Source organism: Urtica dioica, chromosome 11 (genome assembly GCF_054948205.1).
Source record: "Urtica dioica subsp. dioica isolate 48M chromosome 11, U.dioica_male_clone48M_v1_H2, whole genome shotgun sequence".
Classification (NCBI taxonomy): domain Eukaryota; kingdom Viridiplantae; phylum Streptophyta; class Magnoliopsida; order Rosales; family Urticaceae; genus Urtica; species Urtica dioica.
In genome coordinates, this window is record NC_142766.1 from 19,940,452 (window position 1) to 19,962,605 (window position 22,154).

At 44.8% G+C, this 22,154-nt stretch overlaps 1 protein-coding gene across 3 annotated transcripts; it reads right to left on the minus strand.

Annotated features, from left to right (window-relative positions):
- Positions 1-650: 650 nt before the first annotated feature.
- On the minus strand, positions 651-11,436 carry MOM (ATP-dependent helicase family protein). 3 transcript variants are annotated; one of them, XM_089630136.1, is made up of 19 exons: positions 11,230-11,436; positions 10,406-10,923; positions 9,780-10,122; positions 9,013-9,206; positions 8,731-8,861; positions 7,934-8,218; positions 7,501-7,593; positions 7,082-7,336; positions 6,783-6,923; positions 6,612-6,704; positions 6,399-6,506; positions 5,947-6,123; positions 4,914-5,844; positions 4,620-4,798; positions 4,217-4,321; positions 3,196-4,122; positions 2,210-3,058; positions 1,893-2,121; positions 651-1,810 (listed from the first exon to the last, which is right to left on the minus strand). In XM_089630136.1, exons 2-19 carry the CDS (start codon positions 10,917-10,919, stop codon positions 957-959), a joined length of 6,408 nt encoding a protein of 2,135 aa, XP_089486262.1. In that variant the 5' UTR covers positions 10,920-10,923; positions 11,230-11,436; the 3' UTR covers positions 651-956. The 3 variants fall into 3 exon arrangements, with proteins under 3 accessions (XP_089486262.1, XP_089486261.1, XP_089486260.1); XM_089630135.1 differs by having other exon boundaries at positions 651-1,792; positions 6,399-6,704; XM_089630134.1 differs by having other exon boundaries at positions 6,399-6,704.
- Positions 11,437-22,154: the final 10,718 nt, after the last annotated feature.

Sequence of the window (22,154 nt, forward strand, 5' to 3'; positions counted from 1 at the left end):
CTAAATAGATGAGCTTGTATCACAAATATAAAATGTAATCTGCCATAGACAAGACCACGAACATTTTTTCGGCGTCTGAATCTTGAGCTTGTATAGGGTCACTCTCCTCTTTTATTGAGTTGCGTAAAGATGTTGAATAGCACTCCAGATTTCTGATTAAGTATGACATCTTTTCATTTGAGGCAAAACTTATATACATTGATGAAAGCAACCAGTAGACCGAGTAATCGATCTTGACAATTCCATGGCTGATCGTGGTCATGTTCGGTGTACAAACAATTGATCCGTCGAAGGCCTATAAGTCCATTTATCGAGTGACAGCATTTTCTTTGTTGAGCTTGACAAAATTAGGATGATGAGGCAAGTTAAGGAGAATCGCATCAGCCCTAAACCCTATTGATAAAATGATTCAACTAATAAAATTGATTATTAAATCCTATGAAATTACTAAAGTTAGAATGTTGATTACGAAACTATTAGAATGTTGATTACTAAATTAAGATGTATTAGTTGAACAATAAGTTAGAATGTTGATTACGAAACTATTAAAAAATTTAGTACAAACCTTCGGTAATTTTTTTAACATGACGTTTGAATTTAGTAAGACATGGTTTGATTCCACCACTGTACAACGGCATCTGAAATCAACATCCAAAAAAGGATACCATTCTATAAAAGAAAGTGGCAAAGAAGCCTATCGTTCTAAAACCATTGCTCTCGTTGTAATCTGAGAGAATCCCAGCCTTGATGCAAGGACATGACCGATAAGAAAAGCACTGAATTGGATTGAGAATAATACATTTTTATGTACACAACACTTTGATATCACGGTGTAAACAAAATTCCACTACTTTTTTTCTCCTGTCCATGTACTTAATGGTAGTAGGCCGTGCCCAAGAAAGAAGAAAAAAAAAATGGAACCTAAAGAGTTCCATAAATTAAATTTAACCTGTTAGTCAGTCGTCATCGGACAAGCAAACAACGTTGACCTGTCCACTTGTCGAGGCGCGGTTGACCCGAGACCCAGCCGTGCCGTTTGATCCAGAGGCGTTTAACTGGCCGTCGACCTGTCCATATGTCGGGCCACGGTTGACCCGAGTCCCGACATTTAACTGGCCAGCAAGCCAATCGGAGACCGAGTCTCGACCTCGATTCAGATTCGGCTCGACGGAAGGTACCAAGTTGGGACTGATATCACGGGGCCCCCTCGCGGGGCCCGGAGTGGAAATCCCGCGCAGGTGAGGAGGTGTGGTTCCGGAAGATGAAAGAGGCGACAGAGAGCTCCGGAGATGAGGCGGGCGCGAGCTCATCTGAGGACTCAGTTGACGCGCCGCGTTGGTATACGAAACCGAGCTCACCTGAGGCGGCGGTCTCGCAACGGCCTGCGAGACCGGAGGAGCGTTTCCGCGGCCGCCCGTCGAGGGCGCGCCGGAAGGGACGGTGCTCCGCACGGGCGGCGGGGCGTTGCTGCTGCGACCGTTGGCCACGGGTCCCGCGTTGGGAACGGGGACCCGCACCGAAGGTGGAATGTTGCCGCGTCCGATGACCATCGCGGTGCTCGGAGTGTTGCTGCGTCCAACGACCATTGGGGGTCCCGCTGTAGAAACGGTGCTCCGCATGGGCGGGGGAGCAGTGGTGCCGGGACCCGCGGTGGTCTGCACGGGCGGAGGAGCGGTGGCACGAGGGTTTTGTTGCGGCGGGCGAGTCTGAAGCCTACCAGCAGATGTAGAGACCAAGGGAGGCCTTTGCTGTCTGGTTCGTTGCATCATCGGTGAATGAGCCATCTGGTGCACTACATTTATGGGGAGATCTGCCAAGAAAACGACATTCAGACGCGGGTCTTATCCGAATATAATACTTGGAATTAGAGCAGATTTGATTTTTAATTTCACCTTGCTGTGTTCCTGATTTGCTGCTGGGCGTGCCGGGTTCTGAGCATTTTGTGTAGAATGTTTCGCACAAACACCAGGTTTGCTGCAACCTGGTGGAGCGTTGTTCGTACACGTCCTTCAGAGATGCGAATCTTGCTTCTTTTTCCCGATGCTTAAGTTCGTATTTCTCTTTAATCTTAGCCACAGCCTCTTCTATTTCCTTGTCATATTCTGATTTTAGCTGCAGACTCTGCACTCAAAACACATGAAAGAAAAATTACTTCGGTACTGAAAACTAACAACAAATAATATAGGAATTTCACTTAAAAGACAAAAACCTCGTCTTCGTTCCTTTTACAAGCAAATTCAAACTCCCTTGACAAGCCTTCTATCATCTTATGCAGTGGATTGACATGCATTGGTGTAGCCTGGATCGGTAGACCTGGAAAGATCATTGACGCAGGCATATGTTGTGCAAAGAGGTTATTAGTTTCAGGCGCAATCATAGTTCTTGACCCAGAAATCTGTCTCTCTGTTAGACCGGCAGGTAAACCACTGGATAGGGACAAAGAGACCGGCACTGGAGGAAGAACGGGCTGATTTGGAACTGGAGGGACATGAGAAACTTGAATAGGAGCACAATTTTCGCTGCTTTGCTGACGTTGAATTTCTACACTCAGAGGTCCACCGACTGAGTTATCACTGGGAAGAGGATTAGAGGATGCCACTGCGCGCACTTGTGCTGTCGGTTCGGAGACAGTTGCCTCATGGACAGACTGTCTTACCGGGGGCTGAGAAACTTGATTGAAAGCAAGATTTTCACCAGGAAGTGGATGAAACGATGGCAACACACACTCTTGAGGTGTGAATTCGGAGATGCTTGCCTCAAGAACAGACGGATTCACTGGTGCTGAATCAAGAGGTTGAGACGATGGCAACAAGCGCTCTTGAGGTGCAGATTCGGAGACTGTTGCCTCAAGAACAGACTGATTCACTGTTGCTGAATCTAGTAGTTCAGACGATGGCAACACGCGTTCTTGAGGTGCTACCTCAAGAACAGACTGATTCACCGGCGGTGCTGAATCAAGTAGTTGAGACACGGATGCACTTAGCTGATCACCAGCTCGGGAATCCTTGAGTTGAATTCCATCAGAAGCAGACGAAACCGGGCACTCATTTTGGCATGTCTGCAAAGCATGAAAATCAAAATAATTGACGGGTTATTATTAATATCCCCGTTGATCTTTCTTCTTTTATCATCCACAGTATATTACCAATGCAGATTTATTATAGATCAACACTTTATCAACAATTTTTTTTTTACCTGATTAGGTGGGACTGCACTATCGGTAGTTAAAGCTACAGTTCGCTGCACCAACACACGAGAGGAGTTTTCCAGACAAGATTCCCGATGAGAAGGTTCAGGCACCAATACGGGGATTTCGACGTTGGGTGGGCTTATTGTGGATTGGTCATCATTAGCATTTTCAGCCTCAGGTACTCTTGAGGCCTCATCTTCTGTGGTTGTATTTGCGTTTCGGTTCTCTGATGAAGGTGGACTAATAGAGACACCAGCGTGACCCCCATTGTTAGAATCATCCTGAGCTATTACCACCTCTTCACCATTCTGTAGGAGTTCCAACAAATCGAAAGACCCATTTTCGAATCTCTTGCCAAACAACTCAGGACAAACCCAAGATTTCACCGCGCCCAAGCAGCGAGATTCCTTGTCTTGGATCGCTTTCCTTGCAGTGATCTCTCCCGACTCAAGCTTCTTTAGGCGCAAGTTCTTCGTGTTTTCAAGTTCTTCCAATTCGTTTGCAGAAGAAACTTCTGCCTGCTTAAGCTTGTCAATTCTCATCGGACTGTTGTCCTCACAACATGCACGTATAATAATTGACTCCATTCTGAGATGTTTCTGTATCTTCAGCTTATTTGACTCGTAATCACACATTATTGTCTCTTTTTCTTCCTCCTGCTGTTTGATGAGTTTCTGCAACTTCTTCTGGCATTTCTTCTTGATTTGGATTACACATTTCAAGACATCATTCTTCACGCATCTAGATACTCCAAGAGAAGAAAGAGACTGCTTCCCAGTCCGATAAGCAAACATTGTCTTAAAACACCTCAGCATTGAATATGCAAACTCTGCTTCCTCTTTCCTGCACTTGAAATCAAGATGCTGCCTTGCAAGATCAAGTGATTGTTTGTGATCAATCTTGAGATCCTGAATAGAAGCAACAGTCCAAATCTGAAAGAGCACCCTCAAGATAGTCAGAAAAGCATACATTTAAAAAAATGTTAAACTAGAAAGAATACACTAAGCATTCGAAGAAGTTTCTAACCAAAGATATCTGGAATGCTTGCTTTGTTGTAGGTGAATCTGTATTGACGTTATGGTAGCTCATCATATATTCAAGAAACTCTTCAACCAAACCCTCAGAGTTACCCTGCATTACAGTAGGATTATTATGAACTGAAAGACGTGAAACTATAGACCTGAAAAGAGCAATCCCAAATTCTCAACTTTAAAATGCTAGGTGAACTTGTGTTTTGTAGAATCTTAATCAAGATTGATTCTTGAAAAAATGGAGCTATTTTTCCTCGTTTAGAGGGAATTATTTATAGATCGATGCATCTGCTATGGCTATACAATAAGAAAAAAAATTATGCATTCGAATAATCATCTTATTAAAATATTAAAATGTATGCACAAGTAAAAATAACATTGTTTAAAAAAGTTCATACCGGGAGTTTTAGGATCTTGCAGAGCTCTAGTATCCCCGGTTTCAAAAAAGCATGAAGACCCTTTTGAGCTTCACGTAATTTTCTCCTCTCCTCGGTTTCAAGATTGTTGCTCTGAACACAATTTACAGGAACCGTTTTGGGAGTGGGTGACCTGAAAGAAGACTGAGTTCTAACCGCTCCTACAAAAATGAGACCCAGTTCAGAAACTAATAATAGTATTTAGGGAAAACACTATAGAAAACTTGTCAAAACATTTATTGAAAAAGTGAAGCGGGATTAAATTCAGCCATTTACCTTCTTTATACCTAGGAGTCGTTCCAGCTGATTCAAGCTCTTGGGAAGGCAATTCTACATTATTTACAACCTTCCTTCGCTTCTTAGAAGTTTCTTCAGTCACAGCTTCTTTTCCCGAATATAGTACCCTTTTCCTATTCCTCTGAGTGGACCCAGAAATGAACTTCCACTGAGGCTGTTTTCCATCCAAGAGTTTGGCCCAGAAAATATGGGGTTGCCCCTCACCCATAACTTGATTCTGCAACTCCCCAGGTAATGAAGACTCAGTGCGGTATGTCCCTCCAACTTTTTGAACACTTAAAATGACCGAGGAGTTCTTTGATTTAATCTCTCCGACATTAGAAGCTATCTGCAATACTTCTTGGATGGCGTGTTCCAGAGGTGAACTCCGTATCTTTTTTGCTGCAACTCCTAAAGATGAGTAATTGGACAAGGAATAGGCAGAGGAATTTTCAGCAGCCTCACGGTGGAAATCTTCCAAAGACTTAAACTGATGAGAAGCACCCCACACTAACAGCATATGACTGGTGTTCCATGTCATGTGTTGTACGCTGTACTCAACACATTTTTCTTGCATGGCAAGGCTAAGAATTTTTTCTTCCAATGTGTGAGATAAAAATAAACGGAAGACTGGTATCTGCTCGGATGATGAATCGAGTGTTACCCTTTGCAGTACTCTCATATCATTCATAGGGTTCCAGTCACTACCAAATATAATGACAGCATTAACTGATGATAATTTTATGCTGGGCAGACATGCACGGGTTTCCATTAAGAACACAAATTGACTGGACTTTTCATTGAATTTGTTTAGAGCGACATTTCTCTTATTAGCCTGGATACCCGCCACAATACGCTCAAAAGAATCTGGCCCAAATCTTTGTCGCATGAAATCTTCCAAAAAGTTTCCCACGGCATCTTTACCAAGTTCCTTTATAAATAATAAAAAAATCAGTATAAGAAACAAACATAGGAACACAGTGGATACACATTTGAAAGGAACCACTATGTCAGATGCCAAATAACGCCGTACCTGAAAAAGGATAACTGCTCTCAACCCTTTCTTCTTAAACTCTGAAAGCATCATGTCCAGAAATTGAAACTTGCCACTTTCATTAATTCCAAAATTTAAATTCTCGGATGCTGGAAGGCCTTTTCCTGACAGATGCCCCGGAGTATTCTCATCCACGATGTATGGGTGATCACAGCACTGCCAGATAATGTCACTCAAATATCAATTTAATAAGATAAACGAGTACGTACTTTACAGATTGGACAGAGAAACCTCCTTAAAAGTGAAATCTCAATACATAATTAAAATAAAAGTCATAACATCCCTGAAGCTCGAAGACCTATGTATGTTTTTACACCAACATATACATATCAGAAAATACAAGCAAAAGGGCGCGATACCAAACAAGTCTGCCACTAAAATAGCTGTTTAGATATACAAACATCACGAATAGATAGTAACAACAAACCAACCTTTCGGCTAGAGATGATAACATCACGAAGACCTGCAACACAATTACTCTTGTGTGTTCCGCAAAGTATTGCAGCATTTGATATAAAAGTGGCACAGTACTGCTCAACCTGCAAATTCGCCATCTCTATGGGAACCCAGTACTCTCTAAATTTTGAAGAGTTGGGCTTGCATCTATATGCAATATACTTAGATAATTTATCCATGAGACTCACTGTGTTGTCACCTACTGACACGCTGTTTCTATTAGGTGAATCCTTTAGAGACTCGAGCAAACAAAGCAAGCTATGGTATTCAGCGACATTCTCCTGCGATATAAAGAATAGTTTCTCAAGTTAAAATGAAAATTAAGAAATACAAGAAAAAACAATCCGTAAAAAAGCTACCTTAAGCTGACAGCTAAGAATGAGAAGCCTTCGATTGGCCTCTAAGAGTTTGACCTCAGCACAGTGCGAGGAAACTTTAGTGTGATGTGGCTCATCAATTATAATTGTTTCCCACTTTATCTTTCTTAAAATTTCCAGGTCCTGCACAATATGTTTCATTTATTATTTAAAGAAACCTAGCAGTATTATATACGTGGCATGTCCTGCACAATATGTAATGAATGGAAAATCTTGAAGTTTGTGATTAAAATAAATATCAATGCTTAAGAGCACTGTTAAATAGTTCTTAAAAAAATTACCTCCAGAACGATGTCCAAAGTCGTAACAAGCACTTGAAACATAATGGAATCTCCTTCAGTATAAAACTCCAGCTTCCTAACGATTTTACGCAAATCTTTGTTTCCTCTGTAAACCACAGCATTGAGATTAGGTGCCCCCTGAAAGAACTCTAATTCCCACAGATTAAGTGTGGCTGAAGTTGTGATTATGAGAAAGGGCCGGGAGTTTTTGGACTGAAACGATTGGACCAGTGAAATCACCTTCACAAATCGCTCCTGCAAAATAAGATCCCTTAATAAAACATAATAGACCAAAGAAATACATAATTTATCAGAATATAAGACCATCGGCATGCAATCAGAACAAAAGCTGGTGTAACAGCAATTTGTTTCACTGGTATTATAAATAAAATAAAATAAAAAACTACTAATAAACTTACATTCGACTGATCATCAATAACAGCAGCAGTATTCTGGTCCTTGCGCCAAAATTCATGCAGCTTGTCAATGAAATCGTGATCACCATCAGGAACCTATAAGATTAAAAAAAAAATTCCACTCAATGAGAGTCAAGGGCTAGTATTTGTACACCATTTTCCGTTTTATGCAGAATTCTAAATATACGAGCCGAATAGACCCAGAAAATATGTTTCCTTCATAGTCATGGATCATGAAATATTAATGCATGAATCTAGATATGGCGGAGAATAAGCGACAGCTAATAATGAGCAATTTGTAAAATGTGTATCAATAAGCTAAATGAAAAGTGACAGCAGTGCATGCCAAGTATCACATTTTTAGATTTGGAACATAGGCTTAAGAGGAAAAAGTGTTATAATGGAGTAAATCATATAATATACTTAATCAGGGCACCTTGTCTACTTTAGAAGAAGAAGCTCCAGTCATCCTCTTGTGTCGATTTTCATAATCTTCTATGAGACGAAGACCTTCGGGTGACTTAAACAACACAGCATTATCCAACTCCCATGTCGCGTGCTCATAATCAAGACCCTTCCACTTCACAAGCCACTCGTACTTGCTATCTAATTTTTTTTCAGCACGCTCAGTACAATACAAGTCATACTGTTCGGGAGACATCAACATTCTTTTTTGTAGTAAACGATGTGGAATAGTCCATTCATGCTTCCAACTTGAAGCCTAAAGAAAGAGAAACATCAAGAAGCAGTTTGGCATATCAGCTTTTCATCAGGAGCTTAAAAAAATGACTCCTAAGAAAACAAAACAAAACAGGCAACATAAAGATACCAATGGTATAAATGAACTAGCAAACTTAAGCACAAAGGCATATTCCTACCACATACTGTGCTCTGTTCTAGACTTTGAACTCAGAATTTAACTAAGAATGCATCCGTTTGAAATTTATTTTTTTATTATACCAAATTTTATAATGATATCACTTCTGTGCAATATGAAGAATCATAAAAATAAAAAAAAATAAAAAAAAATATAGAAAAAAATATATGTAGGTTCAAAGAAATGCTTAATATACATAGATACATGTGTTCTATTACTATGAACAGAGCAACCCCCAAAAAAAGACTTCCCATGTACAAGACGGCTTACTATTGGCTCAATTATCTGGCAAAATACTGAAAAGTAAAACAGGATCTAAAAATACTTTAGGGAAACATTTTTCCATGATTATGCACCTGGTGTTTCCTGCTGAACTTTGCAACAAGTGACGGTGCCTCAAACTGCAGTTTACTTTCTGGTATCCAACGGTTATGAATGTGCGCAAGGCCTTTGTATTTGACCAAAAACTCCTTATCTTTTCGCATCCCTGTAAGAAGGAAAAAAAACATGACATTCATAAGCACGCAAACAAAACCCATAAGTAGATATTAGAATTAGTTCAGCTCCTATCAAACATACAAATGCTAAACAGCGGCACGTTGCTTTTATTTAATCATTTTCAAATTAAATTCTCATACCACCAACATCTAATACATTCACTTCCTTGGCATCCCAAATCAACTCTACTCCGTCTGACACAGAATGTACACCCGATTCTAACTTCTTCTTGACACAGTCGAGGCAGTGCCAAACTCCAAGAGGAACTTCATCCAAAGGAGGATCTAGACAAGAAAGATGATAGCTTTTTTTGCACCTTCTTCCCTCGCAGCTCCTGATATTAGATCATTTATAAATGAATACCCAAACAATAAAAGTAAATTGAATGCTTCTAACTATTATAAGCTTAAGAAATTACTTATATGTCCTTTTTATATTAGCATCTAGATGCAACAACTTCCATTGCCTTCCCTCAAAAAAAAAAAAATTCCTTTGCCTTCTGGATTTTGTCTTCTACAAGTACTCTACACAGAATATTTGGCAAAGTAGAAGCGTTATATTAATCTCATTCTTCTTCATATATGGTTTTGTATTGTACGCATGGACCATGCATTAATCACTAGATATTTATAGCATTGGGGGAAAAAGTCCAATAATTTTTTTCTCGGACATCACAAACATAAAATTAAATGTAGGAAAAGTCAGCAGGCAAACATAATGCTACTCAGTTATTTAAAAATAAAAATAACATCAAATAAAAAAAATATAATTGAACTTACTAGACATTTTTTTCCTTAAATTCTGCAGACATTGAACTAATTTTTAAAAGTCCCGTGCTCACTTCCGAAATACCCATGTTCAGAAACGGCTACACGAATCATTATGCAAATAAAAAATGGCTACTCACAAAAGTTCTCCCCCGAGATTGCATTTAAAGCATGTAGACTGCCCAGTAGGTGGCTTAAGACTTCTAGGAGATCCATTTTCCGGAGCAGCGTCGTTACATATTGTATGCCTTTCAAGTTCAACATCATCATTTTCCACCATGGTATCGGGCACCCTAGTTGTGCTAGTCGCCTCTTTTCCAGAGTCAGTTTCTACTGCCACGTTTTCTTTTGAAGTCTCTCCCGCATTCTTATGCACTGATGCCACCGCTGTACTAGTCTGATCATCACAATCAGATTCACTTCTAGGAGCGATGTTATCTTCATCCAATAACTTATCCACTCCTTCTGGCTTCTTACTAAGACCTACACTCATAGAAATGTTAATTTTACCATTAGATAAAATCAGCAAGCACAACAAAAATATTGATCCTAAGACCTAAATTAACATTCATGACAAACAACCAGTGTGTAACTTTCATTAGGATACTCAATTATCCGCTATCTAAAAACCCTAACTTTCATTAGGAAGAGAAGCAACCAGTGTGTAACAGCGACATTGACCCAAAAAAACTAAAAGTTGGATACTAAAACAGACAAACAAAAAAAAGAAAAAGTGACTGGAACAGGAACAGGAACGCTCAATTACCGGCTGGTGATTTCCCCATCGGTACGCCATACAGGGCATAGTATGCCTTGCAATGCATCGTCTTTCTTCCCTTCTTCTTTCGCACCTTAAAAGGCTTTGCCTCCACTTTCTTCGTCTCCAAATTTAGCTGCATCACAGTCTTCTCTTTCTGATCCTTCCTGTTCTCTTCCAGCAACGGGTTCGGGACTATTTTGTGCTTCTTCGAACTGGACGGAATCCCTGAAGACGAGCTGGTCTTACCCCGGTCAGACCTCCTGAGCGGGCTCGGATCGGCACTACTCTTCCTCGCACTTGCCTCCTCCGGCGGCTTCACGGGAGAGTGATGCTCAGTCCGGTCGGATTTCCTTTTGCTTGTTGGTGATAAACCTGAGCCTTTCTTAACCACGGTCTCCCTGGAAGACCTCCTCAACCCGGCCGACTCACTCGGACCACTCTTCTCACTGTTGCTCTTGCCCTCGGAGGTGCTAATTTCGCCGTTCTTAGCTTCGCGACTATGTTTTCTAGCGCTAACCATATTCCTAGACAACGACAACAAGAGAGTTGAAGCCAGTACTGATTTTCCAACGGAAAAGTTTAACAAACCCTAATCGCCAAATCAGGCAAAAAAAAAAAAAAGAATAAACCCCACGGAAATCAAACGTAAATTTCGCACATGCATTTACTCGGAAACATCGAATCGGGCGTTGAGCCCTAATTTCGCCGACGAAATGATCGTCTTTTCCGTCGGTTAGGAAATTTAAGTCGTGAATGTTCGGGAAAAAAAATGAGGGAGAAAAAATATTACATCAAAGATATACTAAAAATGTACATAAATACGAACGAACCTCAAGGGAAATGTGGTTGGTACATGAAATCCTCGAGGGAAGATCAGAGGATTCTTGTGATTGCTTTGTCGATTTCCATAAGAGTGATCGAGCGTAGCAAATGTTGGAAACAAATCCCCTCCTCGGTAGAAGAGAAAAGCTTTGGGACGGAAAAACGAGGGAAATGAGAGTATCACTGCTTAATACTTCTATGAGTCCAACAACAATAGGAAAAAAAAAACTTCGCCAGAATTGAAAAAGAAACATAAATTATTTCAATTTTTTTTTCCACTATAACACTAAATGTTATAAATTATTTATAAGAAAAACTATACAAAATAATTATTTGAAACTTATTGATTAACAAAATAGTCAAAGTTTCAACAGAAAAACAATCAAATTTACGTTTTCAAAATAGTTTTGACAGTCAAAATTAAATTTGTTTACGATTATTATACGTAATTTATCACTTTCAAAAAAATTACTCTTGATGTCAAAAAAAAAAATTGAAATCAAATTATTGCACATTTTTGTTATTTAACTAAATTAAGATAAATCTTAACTATGTTACAAATTCGTAATTTTAAATTAGCTATTTGGCTAGGTGATGCTCGGATAATTATTTTTATGAAATGAAGTTTTATCTCTGTTCATAACTTCATATAAAACCATTAATTTAGCCGCTTAATACTTATTCTTGGCGGGGTTCTTTTCAATTAAATAGTAGTATAATATTATAAATTAAAATTGTTCGAATTTCACTGACACTAATAAAATAATGTTTGAACAATTGAAACTAAGTTTGTAATTGATTTATTAACTTTATGCATAGAATACTGACAATAGATAATGAAATTATATTGTTATTAATTAGTTATTGGTATACTTACAAATAAGCTACATCTACTGAAAAACAATTCGTATTAAAGAAAACCATCAAAATTAAACTTTTAACATTTCTTAATGACGTAGGAATTAAAGTTTGAATGGCTAGCACTCACTAAAGTAGCAAATTATAAAGAAATTTATAGAAATACGAATTCAAATCAAATTGGTCGATAACTTCATTGAAATTATAAAGAAATTAAATTCGAGTTAAATATGAGAAAAATTATATATTATCCCAACAACGATAGAAGAGAGTAGTTTTTTCAAGATATATAGAATAGACTAGCTTATTAAGCACTTAGTCATTTGACTGATAAATTTTGATTCCAGTAAAATTATAATTACTTTTGTTATAAATATTTGATGTCTCGTATGAATCGTCATACGCATCTACTCTTCAAATAATAAAATTGGTGGTGTTTCTTTATTACTCGTTACAAATCTTATAGAACAATTATCAAAGAAAAAAAATATCTTATAGAACGCGTTAGGTGTGAAATTAGGTGAATTATTTACAACTCAATAAAATACGTTTAATTATCCAATCCATAGTTCTAACACTTATCTTAGAATCATATGTTCGATAGAGTTTTATCCAAGAGATCAGATCGTTTAAAGTTCATTCTTTACAAGCTGTACGGAAAGATATGTAGTTATTAAATAGCATGAAAGAGTCTATATCTTTTTTTTTACGATGAGACTAACAATATCAAAAGTCAAAACGACAATAAAGACAAGCAATTGAAGTTCATAAGAGCAACTCACAAATCTCGTGCGCTCTTTGCTCGTGACGATTTTGAGTCTCACATTTGAAGCGTTTATCGTGTGGTTTTTGGATTTTTCGTGCTGTTCTTCAATTGAATTAAAACGAAGATCTGTCCCAACTCGTTTGCTCGTAGATTATTCTAACGAGTGAGTCGAAATGCTTTTCTCTTTTCCGGAAGTGTGAGGGTTGAAATTTCTCAATCAATGAGATATAAAACTCGAGCCTCAGCACACTAGGTTGGTCAATCAATTTTTCCTCTAACCCCATCTATTTATTTACAGTTTTAAACTTACTAGAATAAAGGAAAAATCAAATATTCACTTGATTTGATCTGATCTTATTGTGATATCATAATAAATATAAGGTATATTATTTTAAAAATAGAACAATATAGAATATCTATGATATCACAATAAATATAAGTTATACTATTCCAAAAATAGAATAATATAGAATATCTATGAGATATGCTATTAAATAATTGCCCCATTTGCCACCAATTTCATAATATTTTTTCACTTTCCACCAAAAGATTAATTTTTCCCAAAATGCCACCATCTATGTCAACAATGTTGACATCTATTTTTGCCCTTCACTATGAGATGTCAACATTGTTGACATAGATGTCAACAATGTTGACATCTCGGTGGCATTTTGGGCCAAATTAATCTTTTTGTGGAAAGTGGGAAAATGTTATAAAATTGGTGACAAATGGGACAATTTTAATGGGATATTTTCTATTCTAAGACCAAAAAACTGTGCATTTTCACTTTTGTGTATTTTAAAAATAAAAAATAAAAAGTCACAAATATGACCAAATCATGGGAGATAAATTTTCCACAATCTACCTTTATCTCAATTAACAAATTTTATTTTGTCATTTTTTTTTTCCTAACCCAAAAAATATATCACCCAATCAAAATATATATTCTCTCTCTTCTTTTCTCTTTTCTCTCGTTTCGCTCTCTTCCTCATCTTCTCCCTTTTCACCAGTCCATGCTCTTCCTCTCTCTCACTTCGGCAGTGACTGTTAAGCCGTTTTTTGGATTAACACTTACGGACACGTGACGTGAGCGGACTTGGTCACGTGTCTTCGAACCTGTGAGGTTTCTTATGGGATATTCCTCTTATCAAGTGAAGAACTTGAGAATTGGTTTCTCAAGATCTTGGACACTCTTGTAGAGGGAATATAATTTGGCTTGGAGCCTTGGGTTTAGAGAGAGAGTAAGCTTATCTTCTCCCACTCTAGAGAGAATGGAAGTAGATTGTTCCTCTATTTTGTGTGAAAAAGAATGTATGAAGTGGCTTTGATCCTCTTTGTTCTTGATTTCGGTCTCAAATGTGTTTTTAGAGAGAGAAATAGCTGAGTAGAGAATTTGGTATAATCTCGTTAGAGAGAGAAAAAGCCAGCCCTTGATAAGTGTTTCTCTTAGGTATTTATAGTGGGGCGGCGAGATTTAGGGTAGGAGTGAAGGGGTTCGGGCGAGGCCCACTTTCTGAAAAATGGAAAAGAGGGGGGTCGGGCGAGTCCCCTTTTGCGAAATGGAAAAGAGGGGGGTCGGGCGAGTCCCCTTTTGCGAAATGGAAAAGAGGGGGGTCGGGCGAGTCCCCCTTTGCGAAATGGAAAAGAGCGGGGTCGGGCGAGTCCCCCTTTGCGAAATGGAGAAGAGGGGGGGTCGGGCGAGTCCCCCTTTGCGAAATGGAGAAGAGGGGGGTCGGGCGAGTCCCCCTTTGCGAAATGGAGAAGAGGGGGGTCGGGCGAGGCCCCCTTTGCGAAGTGGAAAAGAGGGGGGGTCGGGCGAGGCCCCCTTTGCGAAGTGGAAAAGAGGGGGGGTCGGGCGAGGCCCCCCTTTGCGAAGTGGAAAAGAGGGGGGTCGGGCGAGTCCCCCTTTGCGAAATGGAAAAGAGGGGGGTCGGGCGAGGCCCCCTTTGCGAAGTGGAAAAGAGGGGGGTCGGGCGAGTCCCCCTTTGCGAAATGGGAAAGGGGGTCGGGCGAGACCCCCTTTGCGAAGTGGTGATGGGGGGTCGATCCGGCCTGGATACTTCGGGGTCGGTCCGGCCTGGGTATTTCGAGATCGACCGAGCCTGGGTACTTCGAGATTGGCCCAGCCTGGGTACTTCGACATCGATCCTGCCGTGTAGCTTCGGGATCGACCCAGCCTGGGTACTTCAAGATTGGTCCACCCTGAATGCTTCGGACGAGCCCCACTTGTCGAGACGGGAGCGGGGTGGTTCGAGCGAGCCGCTTGTCGGGATAGAAACGGATTGCTTCAAGCGAGCCCCGCTTGTTGAGATAAGAGCGGGTTGCTTCACGCCCTTTTGTCGGGTCTCCGATCTTCCCACCTGGTTCCTTGGGCCGGACTCGCCGTGCTTTCTGTGTTTTTGGGTTGGGCCTTAATGTTTTTCGGGTGAGGAAAAATCCCTCATAACATTAACCCCCCAGTTTCTTGGAGAATATGATTGTTCGAGAAACTCCGTGATTTTCCCGGTGGGTGGTAGCGTGCCCGTTGGTCCCTCGATCGTCCTCGGCTTTCGACGTGGACCTGTCGGAGGTGGCTGCTTCCTTTCCTTTTTTTTTTTTATTATATATATATATTTTTTTTTTTAAGTTCTCTTAGCTTAATTTCTTCTCCAACACTTTCCTTCCCCCTTTTTTTTTTTGCTGTTGTAAATTCACTTTTCAGGCACTTGTGTGGAGCTCTAGAGAGAGAGAGAGCCTCCTTTGCTTTGGAGAAAAAATCCATCTTTCCTCAAGGTGGGTTTCTTATTCCTTCTCTAGTTTAATGGTTTTTTTTTTTGTTGTTCACCTGTCACTTTCCATAGGTTTCTTCTACCTCATTGATGGATTTCACCAACCCACATGATGATAGTGGGGCCCATGACCTCGAAAATGGTGATTTTGAGGGGTTCAAAAACTTGAACCCACCATTTTCACCTCCATGTAGTGATTTTTTTGAGTTTGATGATGAAAATGATTTTCAAAAAATCATTGAGGCTGCCAAGGACAGCTTTCAAAATGATGGTGAGAAAGGTCCCTCTTTTAATCCTATTTTGAATTCCCAACGTGAACCATTTGAAGGGATTATTTGTGCAGACTCTTTGAAAAGCCAAAGTGATATAGGAACAATTTCTTTGACTTGTCAAAGTCAAGTCACGTGCAAAATCAACAACCCATCCCTTTCTCTTTTTGATTCACTGTGCTTGTCTTCTTCAAAGCCCACTTTGTCTTCTTCGCACGTTCTCCTGAACCAAAAAAAGAGAAAACTTCCACTCGGTTCTTTCCTTGGCGCACACCTGGTCTCCTCGGGCCCGGAATTTTCTTGCGGCCCGCGTGATTTTCGAGGCTCGGAGTCTTCCTCTACCGGCGCTCACGACGAGGGGCGGGGCCGTCTGGGCCCGGAGTCTTCCTCGTGCTCGGACCCCCGCGTCGGAAGTCTCTGTCACTCCGATCCGGCGGACTTGTCTTCTTCGACATCTCGCGCTCGGGATCTTCCAGATCCGGCGTGGATCTCGCGCGGTGGGGTTCCTTGCGACCCGCGCGACTCTCAAGCTTCGCCGCCGCTTCCTTCGGGTTTTTCCGGCGAGCACGTGGTGCTCTCGGGTCCGGTTTCTTCTTTCTCCGGTGTTTCTCTCGGCCCGAGCGGCTCCCAAGCTTCGCCCCAACTTTCTTCGCGCGACGAGGCTGTCCCAGATCCGGCCGTGGCTTCACGTCCCCTTGGCGCGCTCGCCGGCACTCAGTTTAATTCCTCGGACTCAGCCTTCTTCTTCGGCGGCCTTCGCGATCCTCACTTCCCGGATCTGCAAAGCTTGGAGGCGTCTCTCTCCGGGTCCGTGCGCGACGAGGACCCCCGCGCTCCGGCTTCGGCGCTACCTTCGGCCATTCGCGGAGCTGCCGGTCCAGTTCCGCCGAGCCTCGACGAGGACCGCCGAGCTGCAGATCCGTCCTCGCAGAGCTCCGACGAGGGTCACCGAGTTACGAATCTGGTTTGGTGCGCCTCCGATTCTCTGCGCGACCCTGGTGCACCCCGCTCGACCCCGGCGGCGTTCTCTCCTAGTGCGACCCAAGCGAGATCCGCGCCAACAGAGTCCTTCGGCGAGGACCAGGTCTTTTTAGGTCTGAGACTCAAGGCTCCTCGCGATCGGCCTTGCTTTCCCAGCCCACGCAACGATCACGCCTCAGATCCGGCCGCGACTTTACCTTCCCTCGGCCGGGCGCGCGACGAAGGCTGGCTTGTCGGCGAAACTTGGGCGAGTTTGGCGGTGTCTACTCCTTCCAGGCCGGCGCGCGTGGAGAGTTGCGACGGTGGTCCGGCGAGGCCTTTCCCTGGTCTGTGCGATTCGGGTCGCCCATCTCCGAGCTTGATAGGTGGCCCGCTTTTCAAAGGTCAAGTCTCTCCGGATTTGCTGTGTCTTTCGCTCGTCGGCACGTGCGGCGCGGGTCGATCCGGGCCGGGCTCACCAAGGACTCCCTCGCCCGGTGCTTCGCGTGGTAAGGGACACGTTTGTTCGTCGTCAGCGACTCCAGTCGTTTCAGGTCTGCGCGGTGTGGTCGGGCTTCGCACGAGCCCGGCCGTGCTTCCTTCCTTCGGCGACAGGGGTCGGCCTCGTTCGAACACGGGATCCACCTTTCGGAACGACGCACAACGGTCTGGCTTGTTAGTCATCGATCCGGACCCGCGCGACCCGGCCTTGTCTGCCTTCAACCCGCGGGTTATTCCCTCTTCCGTGGTGGAGTGCGACGAAGGTATCTCATTTCTTCGATCCGGATAACCCTCTTTCGGTTTTTTTGGTGTCGTGCGACGCGAGATTTCGCTTACTCCTTCACGCTTTCTAGGTTTGGAAATGACGGAGCCTTCATCTTCTTTGGTCGACGGGGACAGGTTTTTTGCCACGGCCTCGGCAGGCGGTGAGGCCGGCTCGGCGAGGGTCGCCTCGGACCCGACATGTTCGGGGCCCGCCGATCGGGTCCCCGTCAAGGCGGCGGCCGATTCTCGGGGTCGGACCGTAGTTCTTGCGGCGGGCGCGGGCATGGCGCGAAGTCAACCTGTCCTTCCTTCGAGAGGGGGTTGTCACATTTCAGCGGCCACGGCTTCGATGGACGCGGGTGCGGAGCGTGGGGGTAAGTTTCTTGGCCCAGAACCCTGTGTGGATGAAAATTCGCGTGCTCACAGGTCGGATCGCGATGAAGCTCCTCGGATCGCGATGAAGCTCCTCGGGATCCCCTCCTTCTAGCGCCAAAATGTTAAGCCGTTTTTTGGATTAACACTTACGGACACGTGACGTGAGCGGACTTGGTCACGTGTCTTCGAACCTGTGAGGTTTCTTATGGGATATTCCTCTTATCAAGTGAAGAACTTGAGAATTGGTTTCTCAAGATCTTGGACACTCTTGTAGAGGGAATATAATTTGGCTTGGAGCCTTGGGTTTAGAGAGAGAGTAAGCTTATCTTCTCCCACTCTAGAGAGAATGGAAGTAGATTGTTCCTCTATTTTGTGTGAAAAAGAATGTATGAAGTGGCTTTGATCCTCTTTGTTCTTGATTTCGGTCTCAAATGTGTTTTTAGAGAGAGAAATAGCTGAGTAGAGAATTTGGTATAATCTCGTTAGAGAGAGAAAAAGCCAGCCCTTGATAAGTGTTTCTCTTAGGTATTTATAGTGGGGCGGCGAGATTTAGGGTAGGAGTGAAGGGGTTCGGGCGAGGTCCACTTTCTGAAAAATGGAAAAGAGGGGGGTCGGGCGAGTCCCCTTTTGCGAAATGGAAAAGAGAGGGGTCGGGCGAGTCCCCTTTTGCGAAATGGAAAAGAGGGGGGTCGGGCGAGTCCCCCTTTGCGAAATGGAAAAGAGCGGGGTCGGGCGAGTCCCCCTTTGCGAAATGGAAAAGAGCGGGGTCGGGCGAGTCCCCCTTTGCGAAATGGAGAAGAGGGGGGGTCGGGCGAGTCCCCCTTTGCGAAATGGAGAAGAGGGGGGTCGGGCGAGTCCCCCTTTGCGAAATGGAGAAGAGGGGGGTCGGGCGAGGCCCCCTTTGCGAAGTGGAAAAGAGGGGGGGTCGGGCGAGGCCCCCTTTGCGAAGTGGAAAAGAGGGGGGGTCGGGCGAGGCCCCCCTTTGCGAAGTGGAAAAGAGGGGGGTCGGGCGAGTCCCCCTTTGCGAAATGGAAAAGAGGGGGGTCGGGCGAGGCCCCCTTTGCGAAGTGGAAAAGAGGGGGGTCGGGCGAGTCCCCCTTTGCGAAATAGGAAAGGGGGTCGGGCGAGACCCCCTTTGCGAAGTGGTGATGGGGGGTCGATCCGGCCTGGATACTTCGGGGTCGGTCCGGCCTGGGTATTTCGAGATCGACCGAGCCTGGGTACTTCGAGATTGGCCCAGCCTGGGTACTTCGACATCGATCCTGCCGTGTAGCTTCGGGATCGACCCAGCCTGGGTACTTCAAGATTGGTCCACCCTGAATGCTTCGGACGAGCCCCACTTGTCGAGACGGGAGCGGGGTGGTTCGAGCGAGCCGCTTGTCGGGATAGAAACGGATTGCTTCAAGCGAGCCCCGCTTGTTGAGATAAGAGCGGGTTGCTTCACGCCCTTTTGTCGGGTCTCCGATCTTCCCACCTGGTTCCTTGGGCCGGACTCGCCGTGCTTTCTGTGTTTTTGGGTTGGGCCTTAATGTTTTTCGGGTGAGGAAAAATCCCTCATAACATTAACCCCCCAGTTTCTTGGAGAATATGATTGTTCGAGAAACTCCGTGATTTTCTCGGTGGGTGGTAGCGTGCCCGTTGGTCCCTCGATCGTCCTCGGCTTTCGACGTGGACCTGTCGGAGGTGGCTGCTTCCTTTCCTTTTTTTTTTTATTATATATATTTTTTTTTTTTTAAGTTCTCTTAGCTTAATTTCTTCTCCAACACTTTCCTTCCCCCTTTTTTTTTTTGCTGTTGTAAATTCACTTTTCAGGCACTTGTGTGGAGCTCTAGAGAGAGAGAGAGCCTCCTTTGCTTTGGAGAAAAAATCCATCTTTCCTCAAGGTGGGTTTCTTATTCCTTCTCTAGTTTAATGGTTTTTTTTTTTGTTGTTCACCTGTCACTTTCCATAGGTTTCTTCTACCTCATTGATGGATTTCACCAACCCACATGATGATAGTGGGGCCCATGACCTCGAAAATGGTGATTTTGAGGGGTTCAAAAACTTGAACCCACCATTTTCACCTCCATGTAGTGATTTTTTTGAGTTTGATGATGAAAATGATTTTCAAAAAATCATTGAGGCTGCCAAGGACAGCTTTCAAAATGATGGTGAGAAAGGTCCCTCTTTTAATCCTATTTTGAATTCCCAACGTGAACCATTTGAAGGGATTATTTGTGCAGACTCTTTGAAAAGCCAAAGTGATATAGGAACAATTTCTTTGACTTGTCAAAGTCAAGTCACGTGCAAAATCAACAACCCATCCCTTTCTCTTTTTGATTCACTGTGCTTGTCTTCTTCAAAGCCCACTTTGTCTTCTTCGCACGTTCTCCTGAACCAAAAAAAGAGAAAACTTCCACTCGGTTCTTTCCTTGGCGCACACCTGGTCTCCTCGGGCCCGGAATTTTCTTGCGGCCCGCGTGATTTTCGAGGCTCGGAGTCTTCCTCTACCGGCGCTCACGACGAGGGGCGGGGCCGTCTGGGCCCGGAGTCTTCCTCGTGCTCGGACCCCCGCGTCGGAAGTCTCTGTCACTCCGATCCGGCGGACTTGTCTTCTTCGACATCTCGCGCTCGGGATCTTCCAGATCCGGCGTGGATCTCGCGCGGTGGGGTTCCTTGCGACCCGCGCGACTCTCAAGCTTCGCCGCCGCTTCCTTCGGGTTTTTCCGGCGAGCACGTGGTGCTCTCGGGTCCGGTTTCTTCTTTCTCCGGTGTTTCTCTCGGCCCGAGCGGCTCCCAAGCTTCGCCCCAACTTTCTTCGCGCGACGAGGCTGTCCCAGATCCGGCCGTGGCTTCACGTCCCCTTGGCGCGCTCGCCGGCACTCAGTTTAATTCCTCGGACTCAGCCTTCTTCTTCGGCGGCCTTCGCGATCCTCACTTCCCGGATCTGCAAAGCTTGGAGGCGTCTCTCTCCGGGTCCGTGCGCGACGAGGACCCCCGCGCTCCGGCTTCGGCGCTACCTTCGGCCATTCGCGGAGCTGCCGGTCCAGTTCCGCCGAGCCTCGACGAGGACCGCCGAGCTGCAGATCCGTCCTCGCAGAGCTCCGACGAGGGTCACCGAGTTACGAATCTGGTTTGGTGCGCCTCCGATTCTCTGCGCGACCCTGGTGCACCCCGCTCGACCCCGGCGGCGTTCTCTCCTAGTGCGACCCAAGCGAGATCCGCGCCAACAGAGTCCTTCGGCGAGGACCAGGTCTTTTTAGGTCTGAGACTCAAGGCTCCTCGCGATCGGCCTTGCTTTCCCAGCCCACGCAACGATCACGCCTCAGATCCGGCCGCGACTTTACCTTCCCTCGGCCGGGCGCGCGACGAAGGCTGGCTTGTCGGCGAAACTTGGGCGAGTTTGGCGGTGTCTACTCCTTCCAGGCCGGCGCGCGTGGAGAGTTGCGACGGTGGTCCGGCGAGGCCTTTCCCTGGTCTGTGCGATTCGGGTCGCCCATCTCCGAGCTTGATAGGTGGCCCGCTTTTCAAAGGTCAAGTCTCTCCGGATTTGCTGTGTCTTTCGCTCGTCGGCACGTGCGGCGCGGGTCGATCCGGGCCGGGCTCACCAAGGACTCCCTCGCCCGGTGCTTCGCGTGGTAAGGGACACGTTTGTTCGTCGTCAGCGACTCCAGTCGTTTCAGGTCTGCGCGGTGTGGTCGGGCTTCGCACGAGCCCGGCCGTGCTTCCTTCCTTCGGCGACAGGGGTCGGCCTCGTTCGAACACGGGATCCACCTTTCGGAACGATGCACAACGGTCTGGCTTGTTAGTCATCGATCCGGACCCGCGCGACCCGGCCTTGTCTGCCTTCAACCCGCGGGTTATTCCCTCTTCCGTGGTGGAGTGCGACGAAGGTATCTCATTTCTTCGATCCGGATAACCCTCTTTCGGTTTTTTTGGTGTCGTGCGACGCGAGATTTCGCTTACTCCTTCACGCTTTCTAGGTTTGGAAATGACGGAGCCTTCATCTTCTTTGGTCGACGGGGACAGGTTTTTTGCCACGGCCTCGGCAGGCGGTGAGGCCGGCTCGGCGAGGGTCGCCTCGGACCCGACATGTTCGGGGCCCGCCGATCGGGTCCCCGTCAAGGCGGCGGCCGATTCTCGGGGTCGGACCGTAGTTCTTGCGGCGGGCGCGGGCATGGCGCGAAGTCAAC

What these genes read in the sequence shown, in the direction of transcription:
- MOM (XM_089630134.1), bottom strand. Translation starts at nt 10,919, where the DNA reads ATGGTTAGCGCTAGAAAACATAGTCGCGAAGCTAAGAACGGCGAAATT. An exon ending in AATCTCGGGGGAGAACTTTT is followed by an intron (nt 9,207 to 9,779) that starts GTGAGTAGCCAT and finishes ATCTAATATCAG; the next exon opens with GAGCTGCGAGGGAAGAAGGT. An exon ending in GTGCAGTCCCACCTAATCAG is followed by an intron (nt 3,059 to 3,195) that starts GTAAAAAAAAAA and finishes CATGCTTTGCAG; the next exon opens with ACATGCCAAAATGAGTGCCC.